The sequence below is a fragment of the Pteropus vampyrus genome, unplaced genomic scaffold, assembly GCF_000151845.1.
Source record: "Pteropus vampyrus isolate Shadow unplaced genomic scaffold, Pvam_2.0 Scaffold65, whole genome shotgun sequence".
NCBI lineage: Eukaryota > Metazoa > Chordata > Mammalia > Chiroptera > Pteropodidae > Pteropus > Pteropus vampyrus.
This window is the reverse complement of record NW_011888846.1, coordinates 4,639,439-4,658,370: the sequence shown is the minus strand read 5'-3', so window position 1 is coordinate 4,658,370 and position 18,932 is coordinate 4,639,439. Positions and strand designations below refer to the sequence as shown.

The window sequence follows — 18,932 nt, the reverse complement described above, 5'->3', positions numbered from 1 at the left end:
TCGCTACCTAAAAAATGGGTCTGAGAACTCCTAAAAAGACATAAACAAGCAAAGAACAATTGGTAGAAGCATTATTTTGTTCTTCTTTCCTTAGCGGAGCATAATTTTTTATGTAAATATTCAACATCTTTACCAGGTCTTAAAATCTTTGTTACATATAAAACCACTGCCTTTAAGTTAGCATTGTTATTTCCAACTACCAAAAATTCTCTGCCAAAATGTCAGCGTTCCCAAAGCAATATGTTTTTCCACTCGTTCCCACCTCAGCAATGTAAACATTTAGTTTCTAAGACGTCATATAATCAATTAGAGTTACAGATGGGAATCAGGAATACATTAGCTGCACGCGTCTTTCTGGACATCTGTGACTATTGTCATCTAGATAGAGGTTTCCTGGACTTTCAGCCATAGTTAGTAGAGGGACTGTACTTTGGCTATACCCACGGTGGGCCCCAGAGGGGAAGGGAGCACACCAGACAATGACCTGTGCCGGAGCTGGGCTGGACTCATTCTATGAATGGTCAGTCAGTTGAGTGGGGCAGTAGGTAACAGGGGTTAGTCCCTTGAGGAGTGGGGTGTCAGGCGATTGGGATCCTAGTCACCAAAGCTGGGTTTCCAGGCAGTGCCCCATCACCAAGGAGAAGCTCTGTTGCTGCCATACTCGACCTAGGTATACCAGAAACCCAGCCTCGATTAGGGAATGGAAGTAGACCATACTAGTATAGTATATGCACTCTCCTTTTCTTTGTGGCAAATTATACCAAAATTGAGTGGCTTATCACAGTTTCTGTTGATGCAAATCATCTGGGTGTCTCTTGGCTTAGATATCTCTTTTGAGGTTTCCATCAGGCTGTTGGCCAGGGCTGCAGAAACCTCAAGGCTTGAGTGGAACTGGAGAACCCGCTTCCAGGCTCACTCATGTGGCGGTTGGCAGGCCTCAGAAGTTCTGCATCCAAGCTCACTCCCATGGGTGCCGACAGTGGGCATGCTCACCTAGGCGTGGCTCAGATCCTCGCCATGTGGGCTTCTCTTTACGCTGCCGGAGTGTTCTTATGACATGGCAACTAGTGACCCAAGAGACAAAGAGAGCCAGAAAGTTTGAGTACAAGAGACACTTGCCCAAAAGGGAAGCCACAGTCTTTTTATAACGCAGTGTTGGAAGTGACAACCCCTGACTTCTCGTATATGCTGTTACTTAGAAATGAGTCAATAAGTCCAGCCAATACTCAAGGGCAGGGGTTTGCACCAGGGCGTGAATCATTAGGGACCATCTTAGAGGCTGTCTACCCCATGCGGTAATAGTATTTTATGTGAAGTAAGTGCTAACTATGTGCCAGGTATTGTTGTAAAGTGCCAGGATGGGAGAAACAGCAAGGCATGGAGTGGAGATGGTGCACGTCGGAATATTAGGTAGTTCATCTGCAACTTCGGAGTCTTCTTCGTGAGCAAGCATCTTTGAACACTAACACAAGAACGTGGACTATTAAAACAGCATTGTTTACTAGAATTATTGCCTTTCTCATGTGTTTTCAAATTATTTTCTCTACTGGCTCTACCTCTGGCCTCAAGCCGTACAGAATTTCTTTCAGGACCCTGCAACATGTGTTCTTGATGAGCTTCGTGTCTTTGCACATAGTGTTCCCACTTTCTTGAATGCCTTCCAGTCCTTCTTCATTTCAACTCATACTTCCCCGTCAGGATTCACCTTTTTTCTGTGGAGTTTTGGCAGACTCCCGCTCTGTTTCCATAAGGTATTGTACACAACCCTACAACTCTACAACAGCAGCAGTCACATTGGTGGTAGCTATTTATTTACTTGTTCTTTCCCACCAAACTCTGAGCTCCTCGCATTGGAAATTCTGCTCGGTATCTCTCAGTACCTAGCAGAGGGCTCGGCCCATAGTAGGTATCAGAAACTGTGTGCCGAGTGACAGTTACAGATTTTATTTCTCAGCGCTCCACAGAATAGAACCGAACAAGCAAGCTTAAAATGGAGAAGTCACAGTCTCTCTAGACCTGAGGGGTGAGAATTCTCCTCACCATCACAGCTGCGAGGTTTTGACAAAGAAGTTCATTAACTGTGAACACTGCTGCTAATTCTTCACCTATTTTCATGTGGCATTGTGGGATAAATGAGTTTCATATGCATGCATGCAAACCAGTAGAAATAGGATATGATTCTCCAGTTTACACAGAGTGTATCTGGAATGCATTGGCATTTCCAAACCACATGTGACTGACAGGAACCATGCAAATTGGCTTTTCCTTCCTGCCAGCAAATCAGCGCAGTATGGTAAATTTTGATACACAGGGAATCTAGTAGATCCCATATATTTCCTTTGTGAACAGATTTAAAATCTGAATCCCTAGGTACTCTCTCTCAAAGTCTCTTTGCATCTTTGTATCAATCGCAGTTGTAGATGTAGATAGACCATAATGAGAAACCCTCAAATTCTGGGCATAGTGAGAGGGATTCCTGGCTACCTCCCTCTTACCCCTTATGACCTGAATTCCGTTAATACTAAAACGGGTAAGGGAGAGTTGACAGATGTCTGGCGGTAGGAGATGTGTTATCCATTCCGTATTTAACCAGTAATGACCACTGGCCTGTTTACCCTACAACATCGTGTCTTTAACACAGCCTGACTGGCCCACAGAACCTCAGCGAAGGCCAACAAACCTAAGTCCAGCTCCCCAGTGACGTCCGTGATCCTTGGCTTGGACCCTTTGGCTTTGATCTCTTTCTTCATCTCGTTTCCCATTCTGCTGCGATGGCTACCCAGTTTATGACCCTTCGGGCTTCGTCTGCCGATCGTGAACCACTTAGTCTTGAAAACCGAGTTTAGCATTCCAGGTTTTGGTCCCCAGTGCTCTCTGTAAGTGCTCAGTTCACTTCTACTCTCTGGATGTTCCCAGCTCTCGCCACTTCAGGAAAAGGTCCTGCATGACCTGCCATGGCGTCCCGTGTGTTAGTGTGTCAGGCCGACCCCCAGCCGACCCAGGACTGTGCCCACGGCTTTGGGAAGTGCGAACGATCTTTGTGATTAATGCAGTGGGATTTGGAGCGTGTCTGAGATATAACCAAGGCACTAGTAGGTGGATTTGCCTATCCGAGTGGATTAGCTTGCAGGTAATCACGACGCTTGTTATCGACTTGGAAAATTCACAAGGTCCAGAGTAGAAGAAGTCACGGGTAGGGAAGACTTGCTGATGAGCACGTGGTCCATCCTACACCGGAATTCTGTCTTTCCGGTCGCACGGACACAGCAGAAACAGTGACTGTAACACCTCTTGAGCCCTCCTAACATGTCCCCATCAGGTCCTCCAGTGCCGAACTTTCTGAAGAAGGACACTGTTTCCTTTCCTGGGGCTGATGACAGCGGCTGGAACTTCCGTCTGCGCATCTCTTTTCAGCGTTCGCACTTTCCCGCCGATAGATTTTCCTTTCCACCTGCTCTGCAAAAGGTTGAGAATGCAGCGTCACCTTCCAAGCAGTTGTGCTGCTTCTAGTTTTTCCTCGTATTTCAAACAGTTCCGGCCTCTTATAGTTTGATGTTAAACAAGTAGGTACGTGACTTCCTGTGGCTGTTTCATCTTTATCAGGGTCATGCCTCTTGCCAACCCTTGGCCGCTTTCAACGCTTTTGGCTTTGTGCTCTACTGCAACTGGAATTAAAATTTCCACCCCTGCTTTTCTTTTGTTCGGTTTGCATTTGTGTGCTAGATATTTGCCTTTTTAAAATTATGTTTCGCCTCCATCGATCTCTGCTGTGAGAGCCCAGGGCACGTTGCTTCGCTGCACTTTTTACAATGGCAGCGGGGTTTCACTGTATAAAAATGCTCCGAGCTTTTATTCTGAAATTTATCTCAGGGTCCTCACGCTGCTAGCATCCTTTAGGACTCTGTAGCATTCTTACCTTTGGGTCATTGATCTGCCAGGATTCAGTGACCTTTGCCAGTGGTTCCCTCCCCTCTCCACTTGCTTTCACCCCCACCTCTGCCAAGATCGTTATACTTCCTGACCTGAAAGCTCAAAGTGGCCAAAAAGGGTGGTATCAATGAGGACCAATGGGCAGAGAACTGATCAGTGACCCCTGAAGAGCAGTGCCCAGTGTCCTGGCCCTTACAGGGGCGAGGGATAGAGGAAGGAATGCCCCGTTTCCCTCGCTTGTGTTAGCGTGGCTCTGTTCCTTGATTTCTTTTTCAGGAAACAACAACAGCAACAACAACAACAACAACAAACAAACGCATGCTTTGGCTTCCAGTGATGTTTCTCAATTCAGTTCCAATACGTTTTGAAATCAGGAGGAAATCCTCAGAGACTTCAGCTGTCAGTCTTGGTTTTTTGATATTGATAAGAGCTTTCCTCTCCCCCCGCTTTTTTTGTATTGTTGCCGTTTAAGTGGGAAGCAGGGAGAAATCACCTCGTGGCATTCTCGCGAGCTTAGCTGAGAATGACACGTGAGGGAGTTTGCCACACATCCGAACACCTGGCGGGAGCAGAGCCTGTTCCCCTCTCCCATTTACCATCCTCCCTTCACGAGGCGCACCAGTTATCCATCAGCTTATTGTTTCTCACCTCAAAGTCCACTCTGATCACCCTCATTTGCAACATTAGAACAGGATTTGATTAATATCTGTCCTCTGCCAGCTGGCATAATGTTCAGTTTTGTCAGCAGAGGGTTCTGGAGAGACACCGCAGGAGGACTGGTTTCGCTGTGGTCTCTTTTCGCTCACTGCTGTGACACACTCAGAGCATCTGTGGTCAGGTCCCGCCGTCCCTGGGCATTCCCAGTGGCCTTGTTCTCAGGTGGCTCTTCATCACAATCAGTCCCAGGTGACAGCTTGTTAATTATGATCCCACTGCACGTCAGGGAGCACCCGCACCCCCTTTCCTGCTGACAGGGAGCTCAGCATCGTCCTCAGGCCCAAAGGCACAGCCAGCTGACCCCTACATTCTGTCTTCCTGAATCTGCCTCCTAGTACCACTCCCAGTTTCATTCTGTGTCAGGTGGGGTCCAGCCAGGGGCTCAGAAATTAGAATAGGGAGAGTTTAATATAAATGAACCATTAACTAGTAGCAGAGGATTGACTGCTAAGGGGTAAGGAGGAGCCTAACAGCTAGAGGAATGGTGGATAAAGGGAGCAACCATTCCTTTTAAGAATGAGGGGAAGATATCAGAGGAAGGAACAAATGCAAAAGAGGCCCCTACCTACGGCTGCGATTGGGTCTCATTGGGAACAGAGGGTGGCGGCACGCTGGATGGCAGAGAAGTTTGCTGAGGACTCACAACCTGGGGCTGCTGATAAGGAAAGCACCCACTAGGGCGCTGAGTAAAGCTCATTAGGAAGCTGCCTGCTGGGGTGCTGTTGGGACTTGCTGGAAAGTTGCCGTCGGGGTGCTCATGAAACTTTCTGGGAAGTCATTTTCTGGGGTACCTTTGAGACCTGCTGGAAAGCAACCTGGCATGCCGGCGGGACTTGCTAGCATGCGCAGGCCATCATGGACACTCATTAGGGTGCACTGAAGCTCTGTTGGACATCAAGTGCCACGGACGCAGCGGAGGGGAACCACGTAGGAGTCAAGAAGACACGCCCCTCCATTCTGTGACGTCTCCCCAGTTGCCTCTACTGGGAGAATATGACGTCATGCTCACTGACAAAAGAGCATGTTTATATCTCTGGTCTCACAAGGCAGGGCAATGAAGGGTGGATTTGGAACAAGAGGCAATAAGTTGATAACCGGGAGAAAGGGGCTTGTCAGCCACGAAGAAACCCCTTTGTTCTCTGCCTTTTATGTCTGAGACAAAATTTCCTTTAAGTTCTTGGCTTTAATACTAAGACCACTTTTCAATATAATTTCAAAATAGATTGACTTCACTGGAAATTCGTATTTTCTTTTTTTAATGTTTTGAACTAATTTTAAGTCCAAGGCAAACATAAAGTATAAATACCTCATTAGCTTATTCAGTATAAATACACATTCTGATTGAGATGGAAAACACGTAATAGATACTCTTAAATATAAAACTGTAGTGGGTTCTGAGGTTTACCTTAAACTGTAGCTCATCAAAGCCAAGTATTCTAATTTAAAATTGAGTGGGATATCAGTCTTTTAAAGTGCAAATCCGTGTGGAAACCTGGGTTCTTTCTTCTCCCTTGTTCTCACTCTCATTCTTTCTCGCTCGCTATATATAGTCACGCTTTGATCCTTTTTATCACTGTGGATAATTGAGTGTTGATTCATGTAACGATTTACATCTAAAATGATGGTAGGATGAGAGTGAGAGAGACAGAGAGAGAGAGAGACAGACAGAGAGAGAGAAAGAGAGAGAGAGAGAGAGTCTCTGTGTGTGTGTACACATTGTGTATATATTACTGTATTTTACTTCAAGTGCAAGAAAGCCTTCTGAAAATTTTAATGTAAATTGATGTGTAAAATTATTCTATGTGGCATGTGTGTATATGTGTGTATGCACGTGTATCTGTGTATAGGAATAGATAGACTATTTATCATTCAGAAATATTTATTAAGTGCCCACAGTGTCCATGAACCATTTTTCAGCTGAGGAAAAACTGACATTCAAAGTCTACAAATTCCCCTTATTTAAGATGAGCACAACTAATACTAGAATCCAAGTAATTTGTTTTTTAAGTAAAGTTTTATTAAATGAATGGAAAAGGATTTCAGAAATATATCCGTGTCTACTACTGTCCAAGAAATCCTGCCATCCTCCTTCAAACTCTATTTGGATCGGGGTAACAAGAGCTTAACTGACCCCGGAATAATTGAAGCGCACCTATATTTTAGATGCGTTTATGTAATGTTGATGTGGGCTCCAAGTCATGCAGGTGAGCTAATGATATTTGCTGCAGTAGGTGAAAAAGGATGGATGTGTAAACATAGTTTGGACTTTGGGAAGTTCGGGAAATAAATAATCTAGATTTGGGCAATTGTATGAGCAGAATCCAGGGGATTTGGGATCATTAGAAAAACAAGTTTTGACTCAGCTCCTATAGGGTCCTAACCCAAATAAAAAGACTCTTACTTCTCAGAGGAGAGAAAAACAGAAAAAAATATTTCATTCTCTTGGAGATTAGAAGTGCAGGTAAGCCCGAAGGGGATCTGCGATTTTGAGGGCCTGGTTTCTACATATGTGTTTTCTATTGCTGTGTGATTGTTACTATGTCCTTGTCAACTTAAACAAACATGTAGTTATACTCAGTTTCCGAGGTCAAGATTTTAGGTCTGGCTTACCTGGGTCCTGGGCGAAGTTACAATGAGGTGTCAGCCAGGACCGGGTTCTCATCTGAAGGCTCAAGCGGTCCCATGGTCATTGGCTTTTGGTTCCACAAGGCTGCCAGACGGAGAGCCTCAGTTTCCTTCTGGCTGTGACACAGAAGCTTCCCTCAGCTCCTTGCCACACAGCTCTCTCATGGGCGGCTCACACATGGCAGCTTGTTTCTTCAAAGCCAACGAGAGAGGGTCTCTCAGCAGGAATACCTTTCAATCTTAGGTGACATAATCAGAAGTGACATTGTCACTTTTGCCATATTCAGTTGGTTAGGAGCAACTCACTGGTCCCACCCACGCTCAGGTTGAGGGACTCACACGAGGGTGTGGACTCTGGGAGGCAGGGCTCATGTCCACCACGCCTGGCCTGGCCTGACCAGATGTGTGCGTAGGCTTTGGAGTTACAAGCATCTAACTGCCTGTGTCTCATGTCCTGGTTTGTTTCCTAGAAAACCAGGAAATTATGTAAAATCTAAGTTATTGTTCAAATGATCTGTGTTTTGACACTTTTCATAATGTTGGATGATCGAGAGTTAATTGTTTTGGCAGTTTTGGCTTAGTGTGTCAATCTGTGTGTGTGTGTATGTCACTCATGTGCAAGACAGTATTTTGGAAAAGGTTGATGTACATTGACTTATATAAATAAATTTTAAAATGATTTAACTTTTTAAACAATAGTGCCATTCAAAAAGGTATTTAAGTAAAAAACAAATGTTTTCGTAAAGGGCAGTATCATCCCCAGATTTTCTCCTCTTCTCTTCCCGTCCTTTTTTTTTCTGTACAAATCTGCATTTTTCTTTTTACTTAAAGCAAACGAAACATGAACACATAAAGTCTGATTGAAGCACAAATAATGAACGCACACAGAATGCTCTGTATGATTCTGCATTCAGGGCAACAGCTATTACACAGAATTTACCTTTCACATTCAAAACCTTCATTCTTAGGCTGTTATTGTGAATATCACAATAACAATGATATTGGACTTCGGCCTCTGACTCTTGTGTGTTTAACATAAAAATGCACATATATATTATGAACACACCTGCCATGTTTTCTTAACCATGCTTGTTTAAAGCAGAGGATTATGTTATTTAAAAAATGAGACATTGAAGCGTAATGTAGACTGTTGGTTTGGAATGTTCGGGGCTGAAGGACCTACAAATGTATGTACCTGCGAACTAGTTTAGGCACCTTGGTTTTCTCTGTGTAGTCTCTGTTTTCAAGTTCCGTTTCCTGAAGAAGGGACTGCAAAAAAATAAATAACCCAGGGAGAAAAACCAACACTGAGCTATCACCAAATAACTCATAACTTTCTGTTTGCAGTTTATGACCTGTGGCAACATGAAGGGTTAATGTCATCGCAGGCTGACTTGCCCCATCTGCCACGCCTCTTCAGAGCTCTCTTTCAATGGCATACCTGTGCTGTGACACAGAAGATATCTCTAGCTTGAAAAAGCTATTCTCGCAAAGGTGGATCTGCTGACCAAGAAGACAGAGCCTGCATCACTAAGTCACATACAGAGGGATTCTGGGTCACCCTCCTTTAAGAATTCACTGTTGACGTGGGATTTTGATCGAGGGTGGAAGCATGTGGTAGAAAGCAGAGCAGCTTTCCCATAAAACTTCACTTCTATGATGCTAGTAATCCCAGAGAATTTCTGGGTGGAGGTGGCTTTGTTTTCCACTTGGGAGATGTTGGGACTCAGGTGTGAAAATGTTTCTTCTTGGTTATACTGTAGCTTACAGGTAGGGTTGGAGCTAGATTATAAGGCGCCTGAGCCCGGCCCAGGGGCCTGCAGCCGGAGCAGGCTCAGTGCCTTGGCGCCTCCTTGCTGGAATCGGTTTGTGAGCCTGGTCTTGGCGATAGGGTCATTCTATCACCATTATCGGGCATTCTGCTTCAAGCTTCGGTGTTCTCTGGAAGCCTCATTGCTGCTGCTTTACCGGTTCTTATTTTGGAGCTCAGATTTGAGATGCCAACATTTCCCCTTCCTCCTCTGCCTGGCTCGGGCTCCTAAACCCTGCCCCGCCTCTCCTCCTCCTGCTTGTCCCATGCAGCAGGTTCAGATCGCCGCCCTTTTTATGGCCTCACAAAGTGGAGGGCTCCTCCCTTCCTTTCGCTGGGGGCTACATGTTAAAGCATTTGCTTATTTTTTGGCTCCTGGTTTTATTTTTCTTTTTAGGAGCGGGTTTTTGGTAATGCTCTGGGGCGATGGGAAGTATCCTGTCTCGCTGCCGGGACAGGCACTGTAGAAATGACCTATGTGTCGCATTTCTACTCATTTGATTATCTTCTTTCCCAAAGCAGTTTAGCAAATTAACACGGAATCTGTTTTTGTTTCTTAGGCAAAGAAAGAATTACAGCTGCTCCTTTGTTCCCTAGATTTCTTGCCCAACTTCCTTTTCCCAGAACGATTTGTCCGTAAAATAAGGGAGAAGCAGGGGAGTCCACTCAACAGGATCCTGAGCGTCCTGGCCAGTGATGGATGGCCTGGTGAACGACAGTGAGCTGTTCGAGTCTTTTCAGCTGTTTGCTGTCATGGGATTATAGAGGAAAAAAAAGAAAACGTCATGGACATCGTCTCATTTAGGCGATTATTGGAGTGTGGCTAGACTATTCTAGAAATAGCCTTTATCAAAATATGATTTTGTCTGCGATGGTTCTTAGTGGGATATGTTCTGACCACCAGTTAAGTGACAGCTTTCGGTCCAAAGCTAGGAACAGGCACAAATGGCTTAGGAAGACGTGGGGTTGGTGTCTTCCTCGGAGGAATAGGTCGTTTCAAAACACTGACTCCCAAACGATGGCTCCCAATGGCTTCTGGAATTCTGTTAGAAACTGTTTCCTTCAAATTTTGACAATCTCGAGAAGTCTCTTTAAAATTGTAAATAACTACTTAATTAGGAGTAGAGATGTTTTAAGTCGTTACCAACTATTTATATCAAGAGTATTCTCTTATGGACCTTGACTGTTCAACACCAGACCAGGGCCTCAGAAAGTTCCGGGGAGCAGGAGAAGCAGAGAAAGCAGTGCTGAAAAGAGATGAGTTTAGAATGTCACCCGCTTTCCAGTTTTGCTCAGGTCTGGCCTGTTCTTCTGATGTACATTCATGGCAGCTGGTGGAGAGAGCGCAGAAAACAAAAGCAAACCGATTTTTCCAGGGTTCTGTCATTTCGCCAGCCTGCCAAGTAGACAGATACTGTGGATGGATTTGACCATAAATTCTGGCTGCAGCGATGCTCAGGCCGTGTCTGGTTCTGCGTAGCCATCACTGTGGCGACGGAGGAAGTGTGGTGACTGGAGTGGCAGCAAGTCCAGACCTCTGCGTCTTGCCTTTGGCCACGTCATCTAGTCTCGCCGCAGGATTGCAGGGTAGTCCTTTGCCTTCTCTGAACCTTCATTTCTCCATAAGCAAATGAGCCATCGATGTTGCAAGGCTTGGATTGTGAGGCAGAGCAGAAGGACAGAAGGGAGCGATGTTCCAAATCTGATGTCAACCAAGGACTGACAAGTTCTGAAATTACGAGATGATGGGAACAATGTGAAGCTTCCGCTGGGGAGTCCAGCAACTTTATAGGGAAAGGAAGCCAAGGGGAAAGGGAGAGTCCCACAGGGCCGAGCACGTATTTTAGGGTTCTACTTTTATAGGTAAATTTGGGACTCATTCACGGTGCTGGCTTGCAGATCCTCAAGACCCCAATTCCTATATAGCTTATGCACAGCCACAGAGAAGCCGCCTACCCTTTCCTCTTGCCCTGTAGGCGCTGTTCTAGCAATGACCCAGATGGAATCTCATGCCCATTAAACTTTATTCATGGGACTGTGTTGTTCCCTCACTTAACTCTGCATGTTTCACAATTCCCCAGGCTTGGCCTATGAATGTGGCTGGGAAATGTCACTCTTAATAGCTCAGTCAGTGCCCAGGGATGAGTAGTAGGTGGGCGGGGGAGAGGGATGGGGAATCAGCCGTGCTGTCCGTCCGTGTGAGGGCTCCAGTGATCACTCCTTTAGGCAGTGTCCCACGTGGAGATGGCTACTTCCTTTGCAAACTGGAGGGAAAAGCCGTATATATCTTTAATTGTTGTTTCTGTTGGTTCTGCTTCCTTGGTGCAGTGCTGGAAGCTCATTCTCTGCCGGTTAGCCAGCCATTGTTTTGACTCTTTTTTTGGTATCCCACACATTTTGTAATCTACATTGAAATCATGGATTCTGAAACTTGGTGAGACAGGGCCTTTGAAAGGGAGTGCTTTTGGCTGCATGATGTAAATGTGTTTCTCTTTAGAAGGACAGGGGGCAGTTGGATGGGACTTCTGGTATCACAGCCAGGCGTGGTAGAAACAGCGCCCAGAATTAGAAATCAGTGAAGCAAATGACCCAGGACTGGGCCACCAGAGTCCAGTCTTGAACTTACAAATAGGTCACAGTCTAGAAAGAAGTGGACATCTTCCAACAGGGATATCTTGAGGGGCAACTTCAGGATAAAGACTTCATTAGAGGGGCAGGGAAAACCTCTACTTTCCCAGGGTACAGGAAAGGAAGAAGTCTGCTGAGTGCAAAATTTCATCATTTCTCAGTCAACGTGGGGGAAGAATCAGTTACTACTTGGATTCCGCTGTTTCTCTCAGATGAGAATCTTCAGAGAAGGACTTGAGTTAATTTTCCCTTCCCGGTTGGTGTGATCCTTCAGTGCAACTCCTCCCAGTACCAACATCGTTCTGCCCGCGAAGGCTGACGATTCATGTCCCGTAGAACGAAGATGGGGCCTGAGTGAGGAGCAGGCAGAATGGGGGGCCAGGGCAGGGACCATCTCTTTTGTACCGGTTTGGAGAAACAGCAAATCTCTCTAAGGATGGATGCTGTTATTATTACTCGGTTTTGCTGTTGGTGGTGGGAAGATTAATGAGGACTCCGTCTCTTCCAGTCCACGCTACATTCCGTCCATTCTGCTTCCATCTGCCGCCAAATCCAGAGCATACATTCCTTCGTAGCCCACACCCTCTTATTTCAATAAGGATCAATAAAACGCAGTGGGGGAATGGAGAGAAATCTGATCCTCTTTTACTATTTAACCTTAAAAGAGCTGTTTCTACAGAAACCACTGGCTTTGCTCTTTGGTCAATGGTGGCACGTCTTGGATAAATGAATTGCAAGATTGCGTTTAACTAAACAACTGAGAAGTCGAGACATTAAGCAAAAACTTAGGCTGGGCAAGAAAGGTTGCGTGAAACTCTTTTTTTGGGGTTTTGCACCACATCCTGCCCATCCCCGAGTTTTCTGTACTCCCACCCCAATACCACCAGCACCTCATCTATGAAATTAAATACCATGTTAGAGCTGGAAGGGACCCTTGAGAGAACCTAGTTCAACCGCACCGTTTTACGGATTTGCAGTCAGAGGGCCAGAGTGGTTAGAAGACTTATCCAAGGTTGCAGAGATAAGCAGGGGCGAGTCAAGATCTGAACCGAGGCTGCACCACGCCGTTTCTCAAAAAGCGTGCTGCACGTGCCAAACAGTCTCCTGAACTAGACTAGATTCCAGACGTCAAATGTGGTCAGACTTTTCTTGCTGCCTGAGGACGGTGGGATATTGACTAGAAAAATTCATGAGCCGATGTCACCCTGATTTTGAGTTCGAGCCCATGTTTAATTAAAGTGCTTCTTTGTTGTTACATTGTAGTCTTAGTGTGGTAGAAAGTTCTAGGATATCCCTTCATTTGCTTTGGTCTCAGTTTCCTCTAAAAGGAGGATTTGGGTTGAATTACCTTTAAGGTCCATCTCGGTGCTTCTTGTAAGATCTCCGTTAAAGGTCTCCCGCCTGCCACCTCCCCCGCCTGCCACCTCCCCCACCTCCCCAGCGGCTATGGTCAAGAAATAGGGCCTTAGCCCATATCTCTCATCGACCCTCACACAGGAGAAGCAGGTTGATTGGTTCTGACTGAATCTGGAATGTTGTCATAGCCCCCTGAATCCCTCTGGGGTGGCTCAGGCCCTTAGGACAGCCTTGGCTCAAAGCTGTGAGGCAGAATGGCCAGGACTCCATCCATTCATCAGAAAATACCCAGTTACCCAATCGTGCGCCCTGGCTGGAAGCTGTGTCAACTTCCCTCAGTGGCCTCAACAAGGAACGGAATACTAAAAAGAGGCGCCTGGCCTGGCATGCCCCGGGGGACAGCTCAGAGTAGGTTTGCTGGCGGGTCTGTCTACTCCCTCTTTGGAGAACATCTGCTTTCTGGTGTCAGCCTGACCCTGTTCCTCACCCACCACTGGGAGGCGGAGGAGAACTCGAGGAGCTTCCCTTCTAGTCTGTCTTTAAATATGGACGTTGACTTCTTTCAATCTCAGCTCTCTAAGTTTGTTAGTCAGAATTCGAGAGACCCACACATACTGAATCTATGGTGATCTTCATCTGGGTTCTGAGGTGCTACCTTGCCCCTGCCTTCTGTCCACATGGCAGCAGAGGTAATGTCCGGGACACTTATTTCGCCTTTCCAAAGTCTATTCATTCATCAAGGTCAAATCATATCCACTGATACAACTTTCTCCGAAGCAGCCATGAATTTATAATCAGTAACGCATGATTTAATTATTTTTTTTTCTCTTCGGCTATATTGAAAGTTTCTTCAGAACAGGGGGAAAAGGTTTTGTGCTTTGATCTGTCTTGTGGCTTCTACGTGACAATTTGTGCTCGTACATTAAAGCGCAATGATCAAGCATTGGGACCGGTTTCTCCTGGAATTGGCCTTGTTATTTTCCAGTTTATGGCCTATGGAATTGACTGCCATATCATTCAGGTTACACGTATCCAGACCTTTGTGGTGCCGGGCTTCACTCCTGGTGAGCATCAGAAACTTCGCAACTTAAACAAATCACAGATGCAGGGATCCCACCTACAGAATCAAAATCTCCAAGGGACCAAGCCCGGGTATCTATATTTAAAAAATATTTCCTGAGTGTAATGTACAACTTTGGTGTTAAGAAAGCCTGGCTCATGACACATGAAGGTCATCCCTGGATGGAACTGTGCCAGCAGAGCTTTCCCAAGTACACGTGGCGCTTACAGACCCAACAACAGAGGGGACACACACACGTCATTGTGGCAGGATGGTGCTAGGATTGTGCCTGAGCGACCACAAGCAGGCTATGTACGAGAGGAGGACAGCCTAGCGTTAAAATACGTCTGGAACAGGGACTCTTGAAAGCATTTTTTAAAACCCTCAAACATAACGATTTGGGCAAGTGAGGACGAAAAGAGAGCAGAAGCTTATCCGGAGAAGGGGGGAGACAAAGAGCCAAGCAGGCAGGTGGCTGTCCACAGAGTGTGATTTCTAAGGCCCCACCGACTTAACATTCCATCATGAAAAACTCATTCCTTTGGCTTAAAACTTTGTCTCCTGTTAAAATGGAAATACCTGTGAATCACATCGGACTGGGTTCATCACATCTTTACCTGAGAGCACACTATGATGAGGTGTGAAGAAAGATCTGGAAAAAACGGGTGGAAGGGTGAGATGCTTTTGCCAAAAGGGGAAACACACTTACTGAGCAGGGCATCTTGCAGACCGCAGCCACTGGACAAATAGTGCCAACTTGATTTGCTATTGTTGAAGAGAAAACGGCTCGAAATGAAGACGGACTGTTCCATATTTTATACTTTCTCCCCCCGAATCCCCTGCCGAGGAGCTTCTTGGCTCACCCCGGCCTCTGCTGCTAGCTTTTGAATTGAGAAGAAAGCAGCAGGAGAGCAGCCACATCCCTGGGGAGATGGCCTTGTGGTCCAGGCTGGCCCCAAAGAGCGAGGGCTCTGAGATCCAGCCGAGGATTTTCCTCCGACTCGCTGTGTGGCCTCTAGCCAGTCTCCCAAACGACTTTAGTTTCCTTGTATGTCCAACCAAGACAAACACCTGACTTCCCACCTCTCTGGGGCATCGTAAGGCTTCATCGCTGCCACTGTCATTAACGTTTGTCCAAAGACCGTAAGAAGACATGTTTCGAGAACTTTTAAGACGAATTATTTTAACCGTTCGCATTATCTTTCTGATATCGGAGCTGATGCGGCATTCGGTGGAAAGGAAAATGCATCAGGAGGGTGGGAAGATGGAGAACAGGACTTGACTCAGAGGAGCCGTGTTTGTAGTGGAAGAGAAACACAGGAGGGGGTTTAGGGTTGAGGTGTGAGGGAGAAAAGTCTACAATTGGTACCAGATGCCATCAGAAGCTAACGATCTGACAAACATCGTCCTCGTAAAACAAATTCCTTAAAGAGGAAGCAAATGGAAATATAAGCTAGTGAAAGAATTTGTAGCCGCTGCCCTAAAACCATTTCTCACTTCATAAACAGGTCTGGGTCGGGTGGTTTTTTTTTTTTTTTTTTTCTTTGGTCTTGGTCTTATTTCATGCCACTTTTCTTCTCTTCTGTGCTCCCCTGTCTCGCTCTTCCTCCCTTGCTGCCAGGGCTGGTCGGACTTCTCACGCCAGTAGTCATGGTAACATGGAACCCCATCCTGATGGAAGGAGGCTCGTTCAGAGTACTTAGTTTTTGTCTTAGCGTGTGTTTGTCCTCAATGATAATTGGATGGAGGCGCCGAAAAACAGCATGTGCTATTTCACATTAATTTCTTGGCAATAAGCTGATGTTAACCACAAATGTTAATGACTCTGTGTTTTCCAGTCCTCTCTTCTGAATACCCTGGAGAAATACTAGATTTTATGGATATCGAGAGCATGTAGCCCCTATGGAACTCGGAGTCCTTTAGCATCACTAATGAGGTGTTTCGACCTCATCCCACGAAGGATAGTTAGGTTTCGGATCCCTTATCCAGACAGGTCGAATAGAGACTCAGAGACAAGATACATTTCCTGTATCGCATACGTAATTATCAGGGTTGAGTTTGGGGAATTCCAACGGACGGTTAACACTCCTTATCCCTCAACTCATCTTTCTTTCTCCATCGGACCCCAGGGGGTGAGTGAGGGAGACTATACCATCTCAGGGAATAATCAGGGCTCAGAGGAGTAAAAGTTCCCCTCGCAAACCTGAGCACATGAAGGTGCTCCAAACCTCCATCCTCTACCTCGTGAGCATAGGGAGGTAGGTAGAGAAGTGAGAATGTCCCTGACATAGGACTTCAGTCCCTCAGGCGTAAGATCAGGGACAGCGAGTTTAGCATATTCAGATTAAATCCATCCTTTGAACTAATGCTTTTTAAGTCAATTCTCAATTATTTCAAGGCAGTATGTACATGTTCAGTGACATTTTATTTTCCACTTTCTTGTATCGTTGCTCAGCTCTTTTGATGAAGACACCGACCAAATTAAAGATGATGAAATTCACAGTAGTCACTTTGCCTCATATTTAGCACCCCTGGTAACAACATCATGAGCAAAAAAATATCAGAAAAGATCTGGTTGGTCTCTCCCACTAGACTCCGAGTTCCTTAAGGGCATGGTACATATCATACTCCCAGTACTCAGACCAATGCCTTGCCAACGGTGAGTGCACAGTAAATGATTATTAATGAGTGAATGAGTAAGGCAAAGCGGTCGAATCATTGTTTGATAATGATGCTTTTGTATTTCAGGTCCCCATCTGCCACTACAAAATTTAACACATTTTCCATTTGGATAGCCATAGACTTACTTTGCTGTCTATAATACGAACAAATTTAATTCAACAAACTTTTATTGTCTCTACTACGGCAAGGTATATGGTAAATGTAAAAGTGAGTAAGAGATCTGTCTTCAAGAAGTTTGTAATCTAATTGGGAGATTCAGCATTTAGGAGACGCTTAGATACTAATTCCCTGGTGGATCAAAGGATGAACAAATTAATTAACTAAAGAACGAGCAACTACACGCGTGACTATAATACAGTGTAGAGCAAAAGAAGCATTAGAAGGGAGTTATTTTTTTTATTTTTTTTTAAATTTCCCTGGGAGGTTCAAAGGAGAAAGATGTCTGGAGAGGCTTCTTGGAGAAGGAAAACCTTTTAGAAATCTCAGCAAACTGAGCAACTGTGCAGAAGTGGGAAAACCAGAAAGTGAGTAGATGACAGGAAACCGGCCACTGAGGGTGGGATCTTGGGCCGTTTGCAGTGGAGCAGCAGAGGGGGTTAACTCTGGAACAATAACACCCCCGAGGCATGGCCACCGTTATTATCCTCATCTTATGGGGGAGGAGCCGAAACGTGAGGGTAGGAGTAACTCAGCTAAGTCACACAGGTCTCAAATGGTGGAGCCAGGATTCAAATTCAGACGCGCTCACCGGCGCCCTCATGGTTTACCTCTGAGATGCTACCGTGGCAAGACGGGAAGGCTCTGTTTGCCGTCACATCCTCGTTGCTGTGATGGTCCCGGCTGAGTCTCCCTGGGCTGTGGGGCGTTTACCTCTCTCTCTTGTTCCTGGTCAGTTGCAACCATCCTCCTCTGCTGAGATGCTGTCCTGGGTCACCTCGCTCAGCGTCAGGCACGGGACAGCAATTTTGTATGTGTGTTTCCTCTTCGTGTCACGTGCTCAGTTTCTGATGAGCCAGTGCTGCTACTACTCAGTGGTGTGTGTCCCGCTACGGCTTGTTGCCGAAAACATTTCCATACCAGTCAGTAAATACGTGTTGCCTTTGCTGCCGTCTAAGATACTCAAACCCTTCAAACAGGCCTGTGGTTAAACAACTGAAAGGTTAATGGCTGACACAACCCAGAGTCCCTAGGATTCACTCCTGACTTTTGTCCCAGCTCTGTTCTCATTGTTTGGGGCGCAGCAGCACCTGCTGTTAATTATCTTGAGGATTACCTTCTAATCTGTTCTTTCGGATGTCATCCAGGGCTTTTGGGACACACTCTCCACCTTGTCTCATCACCACTCTGTCCTAGAAGAACCATAGAAAGTCGGTTAATTATTACTTATTAGCTGATAATGTTCTTGTTTATTTTATGTTGCATGGTTTCAAGTCCCATAGAAGGAGATGATGAGTTTAATGTAGGTTTTGGGGTGGAAAATTGTTCTCTTTGGTTTAAAGGAACATTCCAGATGGAGCTGCAAGGTCTTTGCTGTTGCCTGTTGGTCCTGAGTCAGTCTAAGCTGCTTCTGTTTCTGTCATCCCCAGCTGTGTCCATCGGCCCTGTGGGGAGCAGGGCAGCTGTGCCCCACTGCCGCTTGATCATGCGGATGTGGTGAACTGTACCTCTGATGGCCCAGGTCACATGAAGTGCGCTATCACCTGTCAAAAGGGATTTGCTCTTCAGGACAGCAGTGGGCAGTACCTCAGGCCCTTACAGGTGAGTTGGAAACCCTTGGTCATAAGGACCATGCGCCTGGTAGGGGAGGTACTCATGTTCCTCTCCCTGGCCCAGTCGGGGAAGGGCAGTGGTTTTTAAACCATTTGAAAGGAAAAATGAGGACTCTAATGAAGGAGGAGAAGCATGGTCTTTTAGAAATGCAAGGTATATAAGAGCCTGCGCAGGTTCCGTTACCTAGGGCATCAGCCTCTCTCCAGGTGCGCAGTAGATAGGGATGCTTATTCCATTCTCCCTTGTGCTTGTCTTCCTATCAGAAATCATGGTCCCCACTTTTGTCTTGAAGATGAAGATGCCATAGTTTAGCCTCGTCCCCAATTTGCAGACAAGATAGGTTGTGGTCAGTTA

The 18,932-nt window shown here is 45.8% G+C and overlaps 1 protein-coding gene across 1 annotated transcript in view; it reads left to right on the top strand.

Annotated features, from left to right (window-relative positions):
- Positions 1-18,932, top strand: part of PAPPA2 (pappalysin 2) — a 226,659-nt gene that overhangs the window by 140,723 nt on the left and 67,004 nt on the right. Inside the window, exon 12 of the mRNA XM_011361283.2 lies at positions 18,395-18,566. Within this exon, the coding sequence (XP_011359585.1) occupies positions 18,395-18,566 (172 nt within the window). The remainder of the gene's footprint in view (positions 1-18,394; positions 18,567-18,932) is intronic.